This window comes from Babylonia areolata, chromosome 2 (genome assembly GCF_041734735.1).
Source record: "Babylonia areolata isolate BAREFJ2019XMU chromosome 2, ASM4173473v1, whole genome shotgun sequence".
NCBI lineage: Eukaryota > Metazoa > Mollusca > Gastropoda > Neogastropoda > Buccinidae > Babylonia > Babylonia areolata.
The window spans coordinates 5,651,388-5,671,611 of record NC_134877.1 but is presented as its reverse complement, the minus strand read 5'-3'; the positions used below and the strand labels follow the sequence as shown (position 1 = coordinate 5,671,611).

At 40.1% G+C, this 20,224-nt stretch overlaps 1 protein-coding gene across 1 annotated transcript in view; it reads right to left on the bottom strand.

Moving 5' to 3' along the window:
• Nucleotides 1–15,024: 15,024 nt before the first annotated feature.
• The window catches only part of LOC143296877 (uncharacterized), a 78,622-nt gene continuing 73,422 nt past the window's right edge, over nucleotides 15,025–20,224 (bottom strand). Inside the window, exon 4 of the mRNA XM_076608860.1 lies at nucleotides 15,025–16,582. Coding sequence (XP_076464975.1) covers nucleotides 15,888–16,582 — 695 coding nt within the window. The 3' untranslated portion in view covers nucleotides 15,025–15,887. The remainder of the gene's footprint in view (nucleotides 16,583–20,224) is intronic.

Genomic DNA, 20,224 nt, shown 5'->3' with positions numbered 1-20,224 from the left:
ATTGTCAACACCAACACCATCTCCTTGACATTCTTTTCTGAGTACTGTCAGGTCATGCCACATCGTTATTCATCGTCAACATCAACACTGTCTCCTTGACATACTTTTCTGAGTGTTGTCAGGTCATGGTACATTAAGAATCATCCTCAACATCAACACCGTCTCCTTGACACTCTTTAGTGAGCGTTGTCAGGTCATGGAACATCATTATTTATCGTCAACATCAACACCGTCTCCATGCCGTGTTTTTTTTTCCGAGTCTTGTTAGGCTTTTCATCGTCACCACCAACACTGTCTCCTTGACATTCTTTTCTGAGTGTTGTCAGGTCATGGCACATCGTTATTCATCGTCATCATGAACACCATCTCCTTGACATTCTTTTCTGAGCGTTGTCAGGTCATGACACATTGTATGGCACATCGTTATTCATCGTCAACACCAACACCGTCTCCTTGAAGTTCTTTTCTGAATCTTGTCAGGCTATTCATTGTCATCACAAACACTGTCTCCTTGACACTCTTTAGTGAGTGTTGTCAGGTCATGACACATTGTATGGCACATTGTTATTCATCGTCAACACCAACACTGTCTCCTTGACATACTTTTCTGAGTGTTGCCAGGTCATGGTACATTAAGAATCATCCTCAACATCAACACTGTCTCCTTGACATTCTTTTCTGACTGTTGTCATGTCATGATACATCGTTATTCATCGTCAACATCAACACTGTCTCCTTGACATTCTTTTCTGACTGTTGTCATGTCATGATACATCGTTATTCATCGTCAACATGAACACCGTCTCCTTGACATACTTTTCTGAGTGTTGTCAGGTCATGGAACATTGATAATCATCCTCAACATCAACACTGTCTCCTTGACACTCTTTAGTGAGCGTTGTCAGGTCATGGCACATTGTATGGCACATTGTTATTCATCGTCAACACCAACACTATCTCCTTGACATTCTTTTCTGAATCTTGTCAGGCCATTCATAGTCATCACAAACACTGTCTCCTTGACATACTTTTCTGAGTGTTGCCAGGTCACGGTACATTAAGAATCATCCTGAACATCAACACTGTCTCCTTGACATTCTTTTCTGAGTGTTGTCAGGTCTCACTACCCAATATAACAAGACGAGGATAGATCTGAGCGCAAGACACATATATTTAAGGCATTTTGTATGATTCCCAGGACTTTGTAACATTAACAGCCCGGGTCATATGCCACTGTGGGGGGTAGCTTCTTGTAATTTCTTTCACTGATAGTATGACTGATGGTGACACCTCTACCCAATGCCCCACCACTTCACTGTTAGCTGGGTTGGGTTTTTTGTTGTTGCTTTTTGGTGGGGTTTTTTTTTCTATCTCTTAGAACACCACCCATCATTCCTCAGCTCCTTCCCTCACCAAATTTGTCATTGTGTGAAAGTGTATGTGTGTGATGAGAGGAATAAATGCATTCGTTTATTTATTTATTTATTTATTTATAGTCTGTTCATCTAAGATGATGATATTAGACTGAAAATAAATGATATTATTATTATCATTTGGATTATTATCATTTCTATCATAAAGATGACTGTTATTATTAATTAGAAATCGACATTTCTGTATATTCGAATGAGGAATGAATGCGCATGTGTCAAAATCACCTATGTATGACAGTCAGTCATGTCTGACTTTAACCACCAGAACAGCAGAGGAGGCACCTCCCAGGACTATCTGGGCTGGAATTTGATTGTTGTGGAGAGTGTCTTGTCCAAGTTACATCCCCACTCTCTCGACCAAGAGGGTTTTAAGATAGCCGGCGTTGGGATGGTTCCCAAAGGCCACCTAGCCCCCTTGGCTGCAGCACCAAGAGCCAGTGCGATCTTGCCTCCTAATTTCAGCGTCATAGTCCTTCACAAAAGACTAAGCTGTAAATAATTCCCACTGCAGTGGAGAGACCATTGATCATACACTTCTCACTTTGCTGTTGGCCCTACTATAATCACTTACTTTGTGATAAAAGTTGAGCATTGGGCCAACAAAATCACCTGCAGCGAAAAAACAATAAACCAAGTAGAGGAAGGCAGCAAGTTCAGTGAGGTCTGTTTCAGGATTCTCTCTCTTTCCTAGACAGGGTCAAGCAGCAGAATTTGAAAGCACTGAAGACGGGCGCAATAGCCGAGTGGTTAAAGCGTTGGACTTTCAATCTGAGGGTCCCGGGTTCGAATCATGGTGACGGCGCCTGGTGGGTAAAGGGTGGAGATTTTTACGATCTCCCAGGTCAACATATGTGCAGACCTGCTAGTGCCTGAACCCCCTTCGTGTGTATATGCAAGCAGAAGATCAAATGCGCACGTTAAAGATCCTGTAATCCATGTCAGCGTTCGGTGGGTTATGGAAACAAGAACATACCCAGCATGCACACCCCCGAAAACGGAGTATGGCTGCCTACATGGCGGGGTAAAAACGGTCATACATGTAAAAGCCCACTCGTGTGCATACGAGTGAACGCAGAAGAAGAAGAAGAAGAAGAAGAAAGCACTGAAGAGAGTGGGTCGTCAGGGTGGATGAAGCAAGCACAGGCAAGACAGACAAGAGACAGTTCAATAGTTGAGGTGTACAAAAATGAAGAGGGCGTGCTTTCTTTGTTGTTAATTGATTGACCAGCTGACCACACAGGGCCATGTCAGTGCTGAAAAACCGTAAATGTTGAGACAAAACATGTGTAGACAGACACAGAGATATATATAGGTACTTTGACATTTTATTGTCATTACCGAAATAGATAGAAACACAGAGAAACAGGTACAGACAGATAGATAATAATAATAATAATAATGGATACTTATATAGCACACTATCCAGAAATCTGCTCTAGGTGCTTTACAAAAACGCTTTGTTAACATAAAACATTACATCTATGTTACATACACACACCAAAATGTGACTACACACACACACACACACACACACACACACACACACACTGCATACATACATTTTAACAATGCATGTGTATCTAACAGCTACCCAAACACATACGCACACATAGGCAGGCACAAACTTACATAAACTCACGCACACACAATACACATTCATATACATGCATGTAGTTATGTACACATACATATGTATACACACATAGTCAAGCACAGCAAACGCAAAGGAAGTGGACCTGCCACAATTGAACTTACTGCTGAGGGAAAAGGTGGGTTTTGAGACGAGATTTAAAAGATGCGAGGGAATCAGAATGACGGAGGTTATCAGGGAGCTTGTTCCATGTCTTCGGCGATTGAAAAGAAAACGATCTGTGTCCATAGGTCTTACTTCTGACGTGAGGTATCCTGAGAAGTCGAGTAGAAGAACGGAGCTGGCGAGACGGGGTATAGATATGGAGGAGTTCAGAAAGATACTTGGGGCCAGATCCATTGAGACACAGTGAGATGGAGAGAGAAAGAGAGAGAGAGAGAGAGAGAGAGAGAGAGTGTGTACTGAAGGGAGGCAGAGAGTAAGTTACAGACTGATACAAAGAGAAGAATCAAGTAAAAACAAGACAAGAAAAATTTGTCTAATTTTATTGTTAAGAAACTGAATCTTGATCATGTAATATGGCAAAACAATGAATCAAGAATGTGTCAAATTCAAACAGGACAGTGGAAGAAAATGTGAGAAAGAATCTCCTCGGTCTTCCCCCTCACATTTATTTTCATTTCAACATTTTTTTGTTTTTTAATGAAAGGAAAAAAAAAAAAAAAAAAGCATACACAACTTCGTCAACTTGATCAAACACAGTCTAGAATTCAAAGTCATATCCATATGTCATAATGATGATGTAAATTAAATGAAACCAACACAGCGTCCCTTTGAAAAAAAACTCTACCCACATTAAACTTGATGCAGTTCTGGATTGGTGTGAATATAAAAAAAATCAAAAAAATCTTTGGTGTCTCTTTGCTGGCCACATCAATAAACTACGTTTTCAACATGGCTGGAACTGAGAGAGAAAACAACAAAAAACCACAAAAATAACACTAATTCCCTTTAACAACATTCCTCATCTTTGATCGTTTTCATTACGTTGTTCTACATTGTGTTGTTTTGCATCTTGTTGTACTGTATTATGTTAGATCATGACACGTCATTTACAAGCCCTCATCAGAGCAGTACAGTGCAGTAGGGAGTACAGGAGAGTACAGGAGTGGAGTGTAAAGTGGAGTGTAAAGTAGTGGAGTGGAGTGGAGTGTAGTGGAGTGGAGTGCAGAGAAGTGGAGTGGAGTGTAAAGTGTAGAGAAGTGGAGTGGAGTGTAGAGAAGTGAAGTGTAGAGAAGTGGAGTGGAGTGGAGTGTAGAGACGTGGAGTGGAGTGTAGAGAAGTGTAGTGAGTGGAGTGGAGTGTAGAGAAGTGGAGTGACGTGGAGTGGAGTGTAGAGAAGTGGTGTGAAGTGGAGTGGAGTAGTGCAGAGAAGTGGAGTGGTGTGTAGAGAAGTGGAGAGAAGTGAAGTGGAGTGGAGCGTAGAGAAGTGGGGTGGAGTATAGAGGAGTGGAGTGGAGTGGAGTGGAGAAAAGTGGAAGTGGAGTGGAGTGTAGAGAAGTGGAAGTGTAGAGAAGTGGAGTGGAGTGTAGAGAAGTGGAAGTGTAGAGAGTGGAGTGTAGAGAAGTGGAGTGGAGTGGAGTGTAGAGAAGTGAAGTGAAGTGGAGTGGAGTGTAGAGAAGTGAAGTGGAGTGGAGTGTAGAGAAGTGGAGAGAAGTGGAGTGTAGAGAAGTGTAGTGGAGTGTAGAGAAGTGGAGTGAAGTGTAGTGTAGAGAAGTGGAGTGGAGTGTAGAGAAGTGTAGAGAAGTGGAGTGGAGTGTAGAAAAGTGGAGTGGAGTGTAGAGAAGTAGAGTGGAGTGTAGAGAAGTGGAGTGGAGTGTAGAGAAGTGGAGTGGAGTGTAGAGGAGTGGAGTGGAGTGTAGAGACGTGGAAGTGGAGTGGAGTGTAGAGAGGTGAGTGGATTGGAGTGTAGAGAAGTGGAGTGAAGTGGAGAGAAGTGGAGTGAAGTGGAGTGAAGCGGAGTGGAGTGGAGAGAAGTGGAGTGGAGTGGAGAGAAGTGGAGTGAAGCGGAGTGGAGTGGAGAGAAGTGGAGTGGAGTGGAGTGGAGAGAAGTGAAGTGGAGTGGAGTGTCGAGAAGTGGAGTGAAGTGGAGTGTAGTGTAGAGAAGTGGAAGTGGAGTGGAGTGTAGAGAAGTGGAGCGGAGTGGAGTGGAGTGTAGCATACTGTACTGCACTGTGGTGTATTGTAGTGTGTCTATCAATCTGCATGCAATATTTCAGTTGTATTTCTCTGTGTTATATTCCAGTCACTCTTCAGTACTGTCTGCCACAGATGTGGTTACGTCTTCATTTTCAAAGTCTTTGAGTATACATGTGTTTGTCAAGTGAAGCTAATTTTTCTACATACTAATCTTCTACACGCTGTTATCTGGAATGACTTCTCGTTTGTTCTGATTCATGTATTTGCCATGCATAGTGCTAAATGTGGGAAATTTGTTCTTTGTCTAGGTGTGTGGGGTTTTTTAAAAGTAAATATACAACAACAAAAATTAGAAATCGTCAAGACAACCACTGAATATCATGTCTAAAGCCCAGCACCAAAATTGCCACAAAAATGCATGACAGAGGTAGGGAGTGGCTGTGAAATTTCTTGGGAATGTCATTCCATTCTTTCTTCTTTTTCGGTTTTTATTGAGGGCACACTGTGCACCTGGACACTACTCCACATACCAGACTCAGAACTCTGGGGGTAACACTTGATTTCCATGATAAGTGGCCCTCATCAAGCTTTTTTGTACTATTGTAAGAACCCCCCCCAAAAAAAAAAAAAAACAACAACAAAAAAACAAAAACAAAAAACCATCCCTCCCCTCCCCCCACCCCTCAAAAAATTCCACCACCATTAAATGCATACATACATTCTTAAAAAATAATTGGTTGACTAACATCAACAACATTTTCTTCTAACCACTATTATGACCATATGACCATAGCCTTGATAACAGCAGTGCTTGCCCCAAGCCAAGCTGCATGTTCCACAGAACATCTGACCCTATCATGTTCGAAAGATCAGCAGTTGATCCTTGGTCCTTGTAAGAGAAACAGGAATGCAGCAGCCAAGCGATCAACACTATCAGATGTCCATCATGAGGGTGGTTGTCCTACTTTTGAAGTCTGGCAGAGCCAAGGAACAGGTGTCCCAAACCAATTAGCAGCACACTGGACCTTACAAAGATCTGCCGACATCAGTTTGCTCATTTATTGATCTATAGATCTATAGTCTGTTCATCTAAGATGACGACATTAGACTGATCTGCTGGCGTCAGTTCGGAAAAGAAAGCTACACTAGTACGGCAATGTAACAAGATCCAACGGCTTTGCTAAAACAACCCTCCAAGGAACTGTTGAAGGAGGGAGAGGAGACAGAGGGGAAGAAAGAAAAGAAAAAAAAAGAAAAAAAAGAAAAGAGGAATTGACAACATTTCAGAATGGACAGGAAAACCATTTGCAGATACCCAGGCTTTGACACACAACTGATACAACTGGAGGAATCTGGAGCCAGCTGCATTGCTCGGACAGAAGAGCCTAGTATGGTCATAACCCGCTACTAACTGTGTGTAGTAATGGCATATGGTAATGACCAATGGCATAGTTGGGTCAACGTAGGCATTTAGTCACGTGTAACTGTCAAATAGTCAGAACCAAGCAATGCAACTGGCACCTGGTCAACAGTTCTTCTGTGTGGTGCCCCAACGAATCTTCACACAGTTATGGGAGAAGTCGAAGACGAAGACGAAGACGAAGAAAGCCTGATGGGGTGAGGGTGGAGAGACTATTTTGCTGTTTGCAATGTCCTCAATGTACTATTGAGGATCTGCCTGTACCTGATGGGGTGAGGGTGGAGAGACTATTTTGCTGTTTGCAATGTCCTCAATGTACTATTGAGGATCTGCCTGTACCTGATGGGGTGAGGGTGGAGAGACTATTTTGCTGTTTGCAATGTCCTCAATGTACTATTGAGGATCTGCCTGTACCTGATGGGGTGAGGGTGGAGAGACTATTTTGCTGTTTGCAATGTCCTCAGTGTATTATTGAGGATCTGCCTGTACCTGATGGGGTGAGGGTAGAGAGACTATTTTGCTGTTTGCAATGTCCTCAGTGTATTATTGAGGATCTGCCTGTACCTGATGGGGTGAGGGTAGAGAGACTATTTTGCTGTTTGCAATGTCCTCAATGTATTATTGAGGATCTGCCTGTACCTGAATGGCCGACACATACGATATGTTTATAGATCAAAGCATGCGTGCAATCAAACACCCCATAATCCATGTCAGCTTGAATGGACCATCAAAACATTCATCAAAACACTGAGCTTGCATCCACCACCACCACCTCTACTTGTCCCAAATCCTACCAGTATTATCAAAAAACAAAAACAAAAAATATACAAAAAAAACACAACCAAACCAAAAAATATACAAAAAAAAACCCAACAAAACGCACACACACAAAAAAACAACAACTATGAACAAAAACGCTGCTGCCCAAATGGTGGTATACACATGTGCCATGCATGTAAAACCTCACTCATAAAAACTGACACATGCAGCAGTTGCAGCACACTAATACAGAAAATAAAATCCCCTTGCAGCTTTTGGTGTTGCTCACACAAGGCTGGTTCGGTGGTCCTTCAGACTGTGGAAAATTCTAAACATCTTTTTACACTTTCTCCACATCTCTATTTTCCCTATAATGGACACCATGAATGTGACTGCATTTTTTGTTTGTTTTTTTGGTTTTTTTTGTTTTGTTTTTGTACTGCCTTTTAACCAGAATGCAGAACAAGAAAGAAAACCAAGCAACCTTTAGTAAAGACAGTTCAACAGTTCATTCACAGCTAACAAAAACTCAACTCAATGGTTCACAACGTCACAAAAATAGACATCAAACCAACAGAGACTGCTACAAGTTTTTCAGTAGAAAATGACGCAATATAAACCAATTGAAGCGGAATCTATTTTTGTCAGCTATGTCTGATTTTGACTAATTTCCATCAATTTTGTGGCTTCTGCTACAATAAGAATATAGCAATATCAGTCATACTTGAAATCGAGTGTTTTTTTTCTGTCAGCTAGGTCTCATTTTGACCGCTTTCTATGAAACTTGATATCAGTTGCTTTCTCAGGCTTCAAAAAAGGTAACATACAAAAAGGCAATACATACACAAGAATAAAAGTGGTCAAGAGAGAGAGAGAGAGAGAGGGAGAGAGAGCAAATAAAGTCAAATGTCTATGTCCAACAAAATGTACAAGAAATATATAAACACAAAATGTCATGTTCTTTTTCTAGTCTTTACATAACTTCAAGAAATGACAGACAAATCCAAATGTCTCTCAGCACAGGAAAAATGAAAAAACAAAACAAAAAAAGGGAAAATCAAATCTGAAAAATCATCGAAAAAGAAAAAAATAAAAGAAATTACGGATTCAGCAGCCTGGTCATGAAATTAATAATACCAAATACACAAAACACTGCTTTAAACAGCATGAAAATATGAACAGCTTTTATTGGGGGTTGTGGGAGTGGGCGGGGGGCTGGGAAGGTGGGGGGGGGGGGGGGGAGCGGGGGGGGGGTAGGCAGGGTAAATAATAATAATACAGTAGGGTGATACAGTGACAGCAGGTATGCAAAAGTGAGGGCAAGGTACATATCAGCACACTGCAAAAAAACTTGGTGACACCTGCTGCTTAACCACTTCACTGCTGACACTTGATGAAATGAGATCAACGTGACACTAATTAGAAAGACAACTACGACTTTGTGTGTGTGTGTGTGTGTGTGTGTTCTTATCAATGGTGTCACTGATTTAGCTGAACAAAAAGTAAGTAAAGCAGTGGAGTGATGGCCTAGAGGTAACGCGTCCGCCTAGGAAGCGAGAGAATCTGAGCGCGCTGGTTCGAATCACGGCTCAGCCACCGATATTATCTCCCCCTCCACTAGACCTCGAGTGGTGGTCTGGACGCTAGTTATTTGGATGAGACGATAAACCGAGGTCCCGTGTGCAGCATGCACTTAGCGCACGTAAAAGAACCCACGGCAACAAAAGGGTTGTTCCTGGCAAAATTCTGTAGAAAAATCCACTTTGATAGGAAAAACAAATAAAACTGCACGCAGGAAAAATACAAAAAAAAATGGGTGGCGCTGTAGTGTAGCGACGCGCACTCCCTGGGGAGAGCAGCCCGAATTTCACACAGAGAAATCTGTTGTGATAAAAAGAACTACAAAATCAAAATCAAATACAAAAACCCCACGAGTAAAGAAAGGTGACACAGACTGAACACCTTGACCTTTAAGCCCTGTTTGTCTCAGTGAGATGACATCCCTTCTTCTAGACGAGCAAACTTGTCAGCAGCAGTCAAAGGGTTTTTGGGGTTTTTTTTATCTCCCTCCCCTGTTTGAACGATATGTTTTGTTCCCCAATGACTTGGTAAGGTCAGACTGACACATTCTCAAGAACATGACCTGTCTTTGAGGTCTCTGTCTGTATTTGACTGACCCATCATATAAAAATAAAGGTGATTTGCAAAAAAAAAAAAAAGTTTTTATTCCAAAATAAAACTTACTACATCATGGCAATGGGCCACACCACTGAAATGAAATAGGTCAGGCGTTAAGCAACACCACCTAAATGCATAATCACAACCATCAAGGTTTTTTTTTTTCTTTTTTTTTCTCCAATTGATAATAAAAAGATTGAAATGTTACACTAATATTTTCCATTGCCGATAATTATAAATTCAAAATGAAATTGAATGGTGGCGTGAATTTAACACTGTTGTGTACACAATAATAAAACACAAAGCAAGTAATGTTTGATTTTACAATTGTCTATATTGACTCTCTATATAGCATAATAAGAGAACAAAACCAAAAATATAAAATCAAAGAATACAATGCGTACATCAGCAGTGTTATCATATTTAACAAATCTTAACTTTGCACACAACATTTTTTTTTTTCTATTTATTTATTTATTTTTTTAATCATTTTCATCAGATCATTCTTTTTCACAGTCTGGATAAAATCCTGAAGGTATCTTAATAAAAATCTATCATCTTTGTCCACTGTTATCTTTTCAACGTAAGATGTCATGTTAATTAAATTAATTCTCAGAATGACTGCACAGTATTTAGAAATAAAAACACAACAATAAAAAACAAACAACAACAACAACAACAAAACCTGATATGTATTCCTTGCACAACATTTTGGTTTTGGGATCAATAATTACCTCTCTCTGTCTTTCTCTGCGTTCATGCTGTCAAATTCCCCAAATCAAAGCAGAAACAAAAACCAACATTACATCATCCTTGAATTAGAGAGGAAGACAGGGGCACAGTGACCAATTACAGCTTGATGTCAACTGTCAGACTTCCAGAGAGCAAGAAAACTTTATTCCATGAAAAGGAGGAGTTTGTATTATACTCCATGTTTGGTGTTACATATACTTACCATGTCAAACTGATGCAAACTAGGCCTATTGGTTTGCTCTGCTTGGCCAAATTTCACGCGGCTAACAGTGAAAAGACGGGGCCCGCCCGCTCTCAGCCAATCAAATGCCTCTAAAAGCTATAAGCGCTGAATCATTCCGAAAATGAAATAACGTTTCATAACTGCAGAAAAGGAAGCAACTTTACAGTCTGAGACTCTTGACAAGCTGAAGGATCCCAGACAAAAGGAAATGTTCTTCACCTGGCAACGAAAATGGAGGCTGTCTGATCATTTACTGTTGCAGACTGATAGATGTTGCTGAGCAGTCTGATATGATGCTGAGAGACCCAAAGAACGTTTTCACTGAGCAAAGTCTGAAGAGAATAGAAAACATGGCCGCCGACATTGGCGACAACTGTTTGGAATTTTGGAGCAAGACTCCAGAAACGCAAAAAAGGGTTTCAGTCTGCAGTGAATGCCCTTGCTTTGTGATTTCTTGGAGGAACTACAAGTTGGCCCCTCTCCTCTTTCATTCCTAAATTCTCTTCCCCTTAAAAAAAAAGAAAGAAAGAAAGAAAGAAAGAAAAAAAAAAGGACTGAAACAACTGACAGCTAACAATCCAGTTGTGATGACAAATTTCTTCTAGGTTATCAGCCCTCAAAGTGCAGTGAAGCTATCTCATACGTCGTTCTTCTTCTTCTTCGTTCGTAGGCTGCAACTCCCACGTTCACTCGTATGCATACGAGTGGGCTTTTACGTGTATGACCGTTTTTACCCTGCCATGTAGGCAGCCATACTCCGTTTTCGGGGGTGTGCATGCTGGGTATGTTCTTGTTTCCATAACCCACCGAACGCTGACATGGATTACGGGATCTTTAACGTGCATATTTGATCTGCTTGCATATACACACGAAGGGGGTTCAGGCACTAGCAGGTCTGCACATATGTTGACCTGGGAGATCGTAAAAATCTCCACCCTTTACCCACCAGGTGCCGTCACCGTGATTCGAACCTGGGACCCTCAGATTGACAGTCCATCGCTTAACCACTCGGCTATTGCGCCCGTCGATCAATGGTTCATATTGATATTTTCATCTGCACATCTATCTGTCCACACAATACTGAATGGATTTTTTTTTTTTTTTTTTTTTTTGTGTGTGTGTGACTTCATCAAGATTTTGCGCCTTATAAATATTATTACTACTAGTAGTACTACTTTAATGTATTTGTCTATTATTTTTTATTTATTTATTTTATTTTATTTATTTTGTTATTTTTGTTTATTTATTTATTTATTTATTCATTTATTCTCTCAAGGCCTGACTAAGCATGTTGGGTTACGTTGCTGATCAGGCATCTGCTTGGCAGATGTAGTGTAGTGTATATGGATTTGACGCAGTGATGCCTCCTTGAGCTACTGACACTGATACTGATACTGAATGGAAATAATAAGACATCTTTGGGAGTACTGAATGGTTCAAAGTATTCAAAACTCAGATCCTCTAAAATTCACAGTGAGTGGGTAGAAGACAGATAAAAATACAACTTTTGAATCAGAAATAAGGAATTGTTCACAGTGACAGAAGTCTTCCATATATTCTTGGTCAGTCTTTCAGACATAAGGCAAGCCCCACTAAGATGAAAGTAAAACTAAAGCAGCTAAAGGCTGTATAAGAAAAAAAAAAAGCTGCACAACAGTCAAATCTTTCCACCTGTGATGACGGAAAAGACAAATATGCTACGGTAAAACAATGTCTGGACATCTGAGACTGTGATTCTGCGACATAGCAACATACCACGCTTAGAATTACTGTTAAATTCAGTGTCAGATATTCCAGTTATACTGTTAAATGCTGTGTGGGTCAACTGGTACAAGCAATATATAAATTTTGAAACAAGGAGTTGATTGATACCAGTCTCCCGAAGCAACTTGGAGGACGTTCTGTCTAGCAACATGGAATGAATTTCAGCTGGGTTGACAAAGATCTGAATCAATATCTTCAAACAACACCCAGTTTTCCAACACCAGTTGACTAGTAAAGACTTCTTTCTGTCAGCTCTATTCAAAATGTTGTGAAATAAAATTGCAAACATAATATATACACACAAAAAGTGTCATGTTAATGACAAAAACAGTAAGATTTAATGCCACCAGCAAATGAACACGTTTCGAATGCTGCTGTAAAACAAAAGCATTAACATTGAAACTCTACATATGAAATCTGATGGTGATAAATTGATTATATACAGTACAAAAATCAGTATGAACAGTATGAATATTTTCTTCTTTTGATATTTTACACCAACAGACATTTTACAGCAGTCAATGAGGTACTGAAATAATACACAGCCAGCAACATAAATTTTGTGGTTTAAAGTATACACTGGAAAAAAAAGAAAAAAAAAAAGGCAACAACAAAAAATGACAACCTTAAAGCACCAGTCACTGACAATCTGCACTCACAGCTATATTGTCAATCAAACAATGTGAAGGCATTTGATATCTTATAATGGAATATAAGAAAATCTAGCTAACAAAGAAAAAAGAAGAAAAAAAGAAGAAAAAAAATCATCCAAATTTTGTGAAGAAACAAATCTATGCAAATCAAAAACAATTCAACAATCTTGTCACTCACAAAGTTAAAAAAATCATTGGCTTGAATCCTTTTGATACCAAACCTGTAGTAGCATTTCTATAATTTCTTGTACAAAGGGTTCTTTTCTTTATATAAAAAAAAAAAAAAAAAAAAAAAAATCAATCCTGACCAGCAAAGCATTTCCCTGAAACTGTATGGACAAACGTAACCAACAGAATATTCTGCCTCTCAGACAGGTGCACACTAAAAATAATTATAAAAGACACAAGAAAGCAGAAGCATGAACAGAACTAGAAAACAAGTCTCCATGAGTAACAGAGAATGATAACACCTTCTTCTTCTTCTTTTTTTTTTTTTTCTTCCCCCTTTCCTCACCCTGACTAATTGCTAACACAATCTAGGAGACAGACGACGATGGTGTTGAGAATAATAATAATATACCAACAAGATTAAACCTTGAAGCTCTGGTTATTCACATCATATTATCAGATCTATTCTGATTCACTTCCTTGTCCTCTTGATCCCATACTGGGATCACAACACAACTGTTACAAACACAACCATGGCACATCTCACTTTTTTTCTTTTCTTTTTTTGCTGCATTCAGAAAAGTTTAACTAGATCATTAAAAACAAAACAAACAAGAGGTAGACTATAATGCATAAGTCGATATCCAGTTTCTTTTTTTTTTTTTTCTTTTTTTTTTTCTTGGATAAAAAAATATCAGACTAGAAACTGACAAGTAAGCTTTGTTGTACAATTTGCGTAGGGTTTATTGAATACTGTCCACAACACACAAAGAAAACCAGTCTTGTGACCTGGAGGTACAGCAACACATTACTTATTCCTGTAACATTAAGTATGGAAGTAAAAAGTCAATAAACTGTCAAATAAAATAAATGGCATTATATTGGATTACACATTATCAATTTTCCCACCCCGAAAATGGAGTATGGCTGCCTACATGGCAGGGGAATAACGGTCATACACGTAAAATCCCACTCGCACATACGAGTGAATGTGGGAGTCGCAGCCCACGAATGCAGAAGAAGAAGAATTCATTTTCCCTGTGTAGAAACTTGACACGTACTGATAGCAATGTGTGTTGAGTGTTTAAGCTGATGTGGTAACGCAAAGTGCTGTCACCTAATTTTGTGCCTTCCTGTCTGGTGTTGGAATGAAAAAGGTTACTCACTTTGCCGTTGGCATGAAAAACAAAGAGGTTATCTGTATCTTTCCTGTGTGTCTGAGTGGTGGCGGTACAAAACTGAGCCATGTGAAAAGGATGCTGCTTGTAGGGGTTGTTTTGCAGCGACGCATATCCTTTAACCCTATATTCATCCAACACACACACACACACACACACACACACACACACACACACATTGGTGCATGAAAATGCCAGCACAAACACACACACACACACACACACACACTCATTAACTCAAATACATAGAAAACAATATAACCAAACATCAGAGACATAGTGGCATACCTATATGTTTATCATTAGGTAGGGAATACCTATGTTACTGAAAATCCAAATCACCCAGTTTAAACTGGCAGATATCTGTAAAAACAGCTCAATTGATTCACACATCAAACTGAACTAAGCAATGGGTACATTATATTTTGTTCTCAAAATCAGCAACCGGTTTTGTCTGGGCATGCCATGTGTGTTAATCAGCAAGCAACAAACTGGACATACAAATTTAAAAGGAAGAGCTATATGATTCTGAGTAGCTGGGTTTTTTTGTTTTTTGGTTTTTTTGTCTTGTTTTTTTGGGGGTTTTTTGTCCTGGTGTCAGCAATGTTATTTTTCATTCCAGTATTGGTAACAATGAAAACATTTTTTTTCCAAAATAACTTTTTAGGGGGTGGGGGTGGGGGGTTAGAGGGGGAGGGTCTTGTTCATTCATTGTTTGTTTATTCATTTACCTCTCATTCACCTATATGGACATTTTTGCTGTTTGTGTACAGGATAGTTCTCAGTGACATCAAACACAGTCATTCAAAGAGTACTTATTGGAATAGCATGACGGGTTGCATCTTTCAAAGGACTAATTTGACTGAACTGTCTGGTTTTGTTTGTCAACTGTTTGAAGATTAACTTGACTGAATAAACTGGTGCAAGACAGTTGCATGAAGTACAAGCAAATTACTGCCCCAACTGCAACTACTGAATTGTTTCTTCCACACTGGAGAGCAAGAACATGGAATATAGGCATTGTGGACTCTCTTTCAATTTGGATGGTTGTGTAGACAGCAATTTGCTATTGCCTTCCCTTGTGAAAAATGTACACAGATGAAAACTGTCAGCTCCTCTCCATTAAACACTTGTTCACTGGCATAAACACACACATGAGCAGATGCATACACTCTCTCTGGGGAGGGCAGTTCACACTTCATATAAACAAAATCTGCACACACACACACACACACACACACACACACACACACACAAACATACACACACACAACTAAGTTCTAACTACACTGATTCTACCAAATCTTCTTCTATTTGTGAAGAGAAAAATGAACAAGGAAGACTGTGACAAGAAAAAAAAACAACAAAAAAACCCCCAACCCAACCAAGGCTGAGTTGCATTAACGAACTCACCAGGACTAATTTTGCTCAGCATTAAGAATGTTCCTAAGTCTAGGAATCAGCGCAGAGTTGGGAACGTTCCTTAACACTAAGCACGCTTTGCCCTGCTGAGATCACTCATGCAACCCGGTCCAGGAGGACTGTGTGTGTGTGGAACCTCTGCCGGTTCACTCAGAGCCCCCCCTGCAGCCTGTCTTGACGTGGTACTGGAGACTGCTGCGGTAGGCAAACTTCTTGGGGCAGTGTGGGCAGCTGAAGGCATTGGCGCGGTTGTGGGTGTTGAGGTGCATCTTGTAGCTCTTCTCGTAGACAAACTTCTTGGCACAAACGGGGCACTCAAACACCTGGGCGTTGTTGTGCATCTTGAGGTGGAACTTGAGGCTGGACATGTACGCGAACGTCTTCAAGCAGACGGGGCACTCGAAGGTCTTGGTGTTGTTGTGCATGTTCATGTGCCCCACAAAGTGCCCCCGGGACACGAACCCCTTGGAGCAGACGGGGCAGCGGTACTGAGGCAGATCCTTGTGGTTCTGGCGCTCATGGTACGCCAAGCCTGAGCTGGTTTTGAACTTGGCGTCGCACATGCTGCAGGCGAAGGCGGCGCCCACACCTGAGGGGTCGCTCATCGACTGGTGAGGCCTGGGACTCCGTGGGAGTCTGGGCGACTTGAAGATGGAGGGCAGGGAAATGGATCCCATGCTGTCTCCCCCACCCAAAGCGAATCCCTGCGACTGGAACAGGTGGGGCGCCAGCTGCAGCTGCTCAATGGTGGGAATGCTGGTGGGGATGTCATCCAGGGGAAGTCCGGAGAGAAGGCGTGACCATGACGCCGCTGACCACGGCTCCGTGTTCTCCCCCTGATCTGCAGCAACAGACAAGAGAAGACGCATGAGATGGTGGCGTGTCTGCGTGCAGGGGGAAAATTATCATCAACGTTACCAGGCTTATGAGGTATAGTTAGTTAAAAGGTTAGGAGGTACAGACATGAAGAAAGTCCAGCCAAATAGCTGGGGCAAAATAGTGAGGCCATCTAAATCAGTCAGAGCATGACAAGACACTGAACGTCCAGGGCAAGGTCAACAGAAAGGAAAGTGCGAACAGACAGTGGCCTGACAATCAAAATATTGCTGCTAGGAAAATAATTGTTTAATTAAATCAGTTGTCTCCAAAACAAGTCAAAGACTGTGGCCAGGAAAAGAAACATGAAATCATGCAATCACACTTTGAGTGAGCCGAGTACTTCCAGACACCACGTTTTATTGATATCCATTGCTTGATCACATGAGTGGTGACACACTTCAACCTGCGTAGAGACACAGAGTTTGCAAGAATAGCAAAATGAAATACATTTTTTTAAATATGTTCTTAAAAAAAAAAAAAAAAAAAAAAAAAAAAAGAAAGGTTAACATGCAAATGACATTATCAAAGTGAAATAATTACTGGATTAATTTTTCTGCCACCACCACCATTCTAAAAAGAAAAGGAGAAAGAAAAAAAGAGAACTGCAATAATAATAAAAGTCTATAAAATCAAAAATACCAGCGAATGACATTCTTTTCATAACCAATTCAATGATTCAGAACATTTGAAATCTCTTTAAGTTACAGCTAAACTAATGGAAATACATGATTTAGACATGTTAAGAAAAAAAAAGTAGTTTGTTACGGAAATGGAAAAAAAAACTTTTTTTGATAAAAACTTTAATCTAAAACTAAGTTCTAGCAAAATGGGGAAACCTGAAATACCAGTGAAAAAACTGACTGATAACTGAACAAGGAAACCATCAAACAGTTCACAAAACTGAACCCCAAAAATCATAAACATGAACAAAAAGAAGTAACTTATTAAAGTAACGCACAGGTAACCATCAAACAGTTCACAAATGTGAACCAAACAAATCATAAACGTGAACATAAAGGTGTAACTTAGAGCAACGCAAAGAAAGCCAGCCAATTATTTTGACACAAAAACCAAAATTCCGCAAATTACAATACACAGTAATAGTTCCATCCTCAATGTGAAAAAAAAAAGAAAAAGAAAAAATACCGGAAGTTACAAAACAGTGTATAAACTGTGAAAATGAACTGTTAACTATAATAACCATGAAGGGAACTGTCCAAAACAATTCTAACTGCAAATTTAAGATAAGACAGCAGTCTTGTATTTCAAAGACTTGGTAAGAGAAAAAAAAAATCTTATATAAAAGATTTTAAGAAAGACAATGGAAGATATTTTAATATCTATCAGTTCCATGATAAAATTGATACTCGTGTCCCAGTGTAGGAATACCTTGGTTGTGTAAACTCTGTTAAGATGTTTTTTTAAGAGAAAAGAATATAGCATTGGAAGACGATGATCAGAATGGACCCAGCTTTAATATAACATACACTGTAATGACAAACGCTCCAGAGGAACACAGTATTTCTACAATGTTCTAATTGGAAAACTAGAACTACCAAATGCATGTAGAAACTGGGACTTGATTTTGGAAAACAAGCTTGAGTAGATAGAAGAACATATTTTCTATTACAAGAAAAATCCAAGAGGTAAGATTAAAATGGTTTCAAATGAAAATTGGTTATCATATTCTTGTGACAAATTCTGTTCTGATGAACACGGGAGTGCCCCCAGATAACAAGTGTAATTTCTGCAAGGATAAAAACGACACAGTTCTACACGATCTATGAGAGTAAATTATGTACAACTTTTTCGGACAGAATTGGAACATAACAAATGTGTGCAAAATGGGCACTGTACAAATGTTCAGTACAAAATTAAGGTATAAAATGTAACTATGGAATAAACATATTCTTGAATATGTACAGTTCTGCCTACATTATGTTTCGGTGGAAGCGTCAATACTTAGAACATCATTGTGTCTTTACTACATAATGCACAAAGAATATGAATTTTGTATCTGTAAACCTTTGTCTGAATAAAAATGTTGTAAAACAGAACCAAAAACTGTTAGCTCCCAGCAGTATGCGATCGTTTTGAATTATAATTTTTTTTCTCTCTTCCCCCCCCCCCCCCCCCCTTCTTTTTAGGATAAAATTTGAAATTTTCAAATGATTTAGAAATGTGAACCACACACCGCAGGCTGTATTCAACCCACTGCAACCATCCTTCTTCTTCTTCTTCTGCGTTCACTCGTATGCCCACGAGTGGGCTTTTACGTGTATGGCCGTTTTTTACCCCGCCATGTAGGCAGCCATACTCCGTTTTCAGGGGTGTGCATGCTGGGTATGTTCTTGTTTCCATAACCCACCGAACACTGACATGGATTACAGGATCTTTAACGTGCGTATTTGATCTTCTGCTTGCATATACACACGAAGGGGGTTGAGGCACTAGCAGGTCTGCACATATGTTGACCTGGGAGATCGGAAAAATCTCCACCCTTTACCCACCAGGCGCTGTCACCGTGATTCGAACCCGGGACCCTCAGATTGACAGTCCAACGCTTTAACCACTCGGCTATTGCGCCCGTCAATGCAACCATCCAACTGCTTATAAATAAAGAGCACAAAAATGCTGTGGACCGCAACAAAACAAGGAAACCAGAAATGTCAGCAATAACACTCTTGACATCAGCGACACAAGACACATTCAGACATGTGGGTGGAAAACTGAAGAATACTGTCACACAGGAAAAAATACAACACCAACAACGACAACTGTACAATAGTTACAAATGTGAACAAGTCAGCAATCACCCACTGAAAATAATCATCCACCAATTCAGAAATAACGATTGTGTGAGATACAGCAATATAAGGGCACCAAAAGACTGAAGAAACATGTAAGCTGACCAATGATATGATATGATATGAGGGGAAAAAAACACCAACACCAACACCAACAACAACAACAAAAACAACACCTGTAAGCACCACCCCCCTCTTAGCACAAACTTCCCTCTAATTAGCTTTCTAGCTTTTCATTCTGCCGCAATCCACCGACTGGAAATCCCTGCCATTTATCTGTCATCACCCACCATTGATTTGCTGACACTAAATTTGTTACAAGTGTATTTATTCAACTGGATTACCATGACGGAGCAGTGGAGCAGTGGTGAACACGTTCAGATAGGACCATACTTGTTATTTCTGACTTAACTCTCTCCATACGAACAGCGAAAGAGACGACGTTAACAGCGTTTCACCCCAGTTACCATCATCAAAATATTGCAAGCGGAAGGCTCTTATACTGAAGAGGTGAATGTTGACAAAGAATACCACAATTCTGACGACGGAAGCTAAAGGTTGGGTCATTCAGACACCCACTGGACATCCGATGGGTTTGTGTAGAGGAGAAGAGAGGACTGGCCGTACGGAGTGAGTTAACAGATGTATACTGTGCGTGTAAGAAGAGGGTAGTTGTAGATTTCAGCGTGGTGTCACAACAACTTTACCTTTATTTGGTGACAATGGAAGGGACAGCAGCATGGCACATGTAGATAGGACATACAAATCAGAGTGCGAATCAAAGTATGACAACTTGT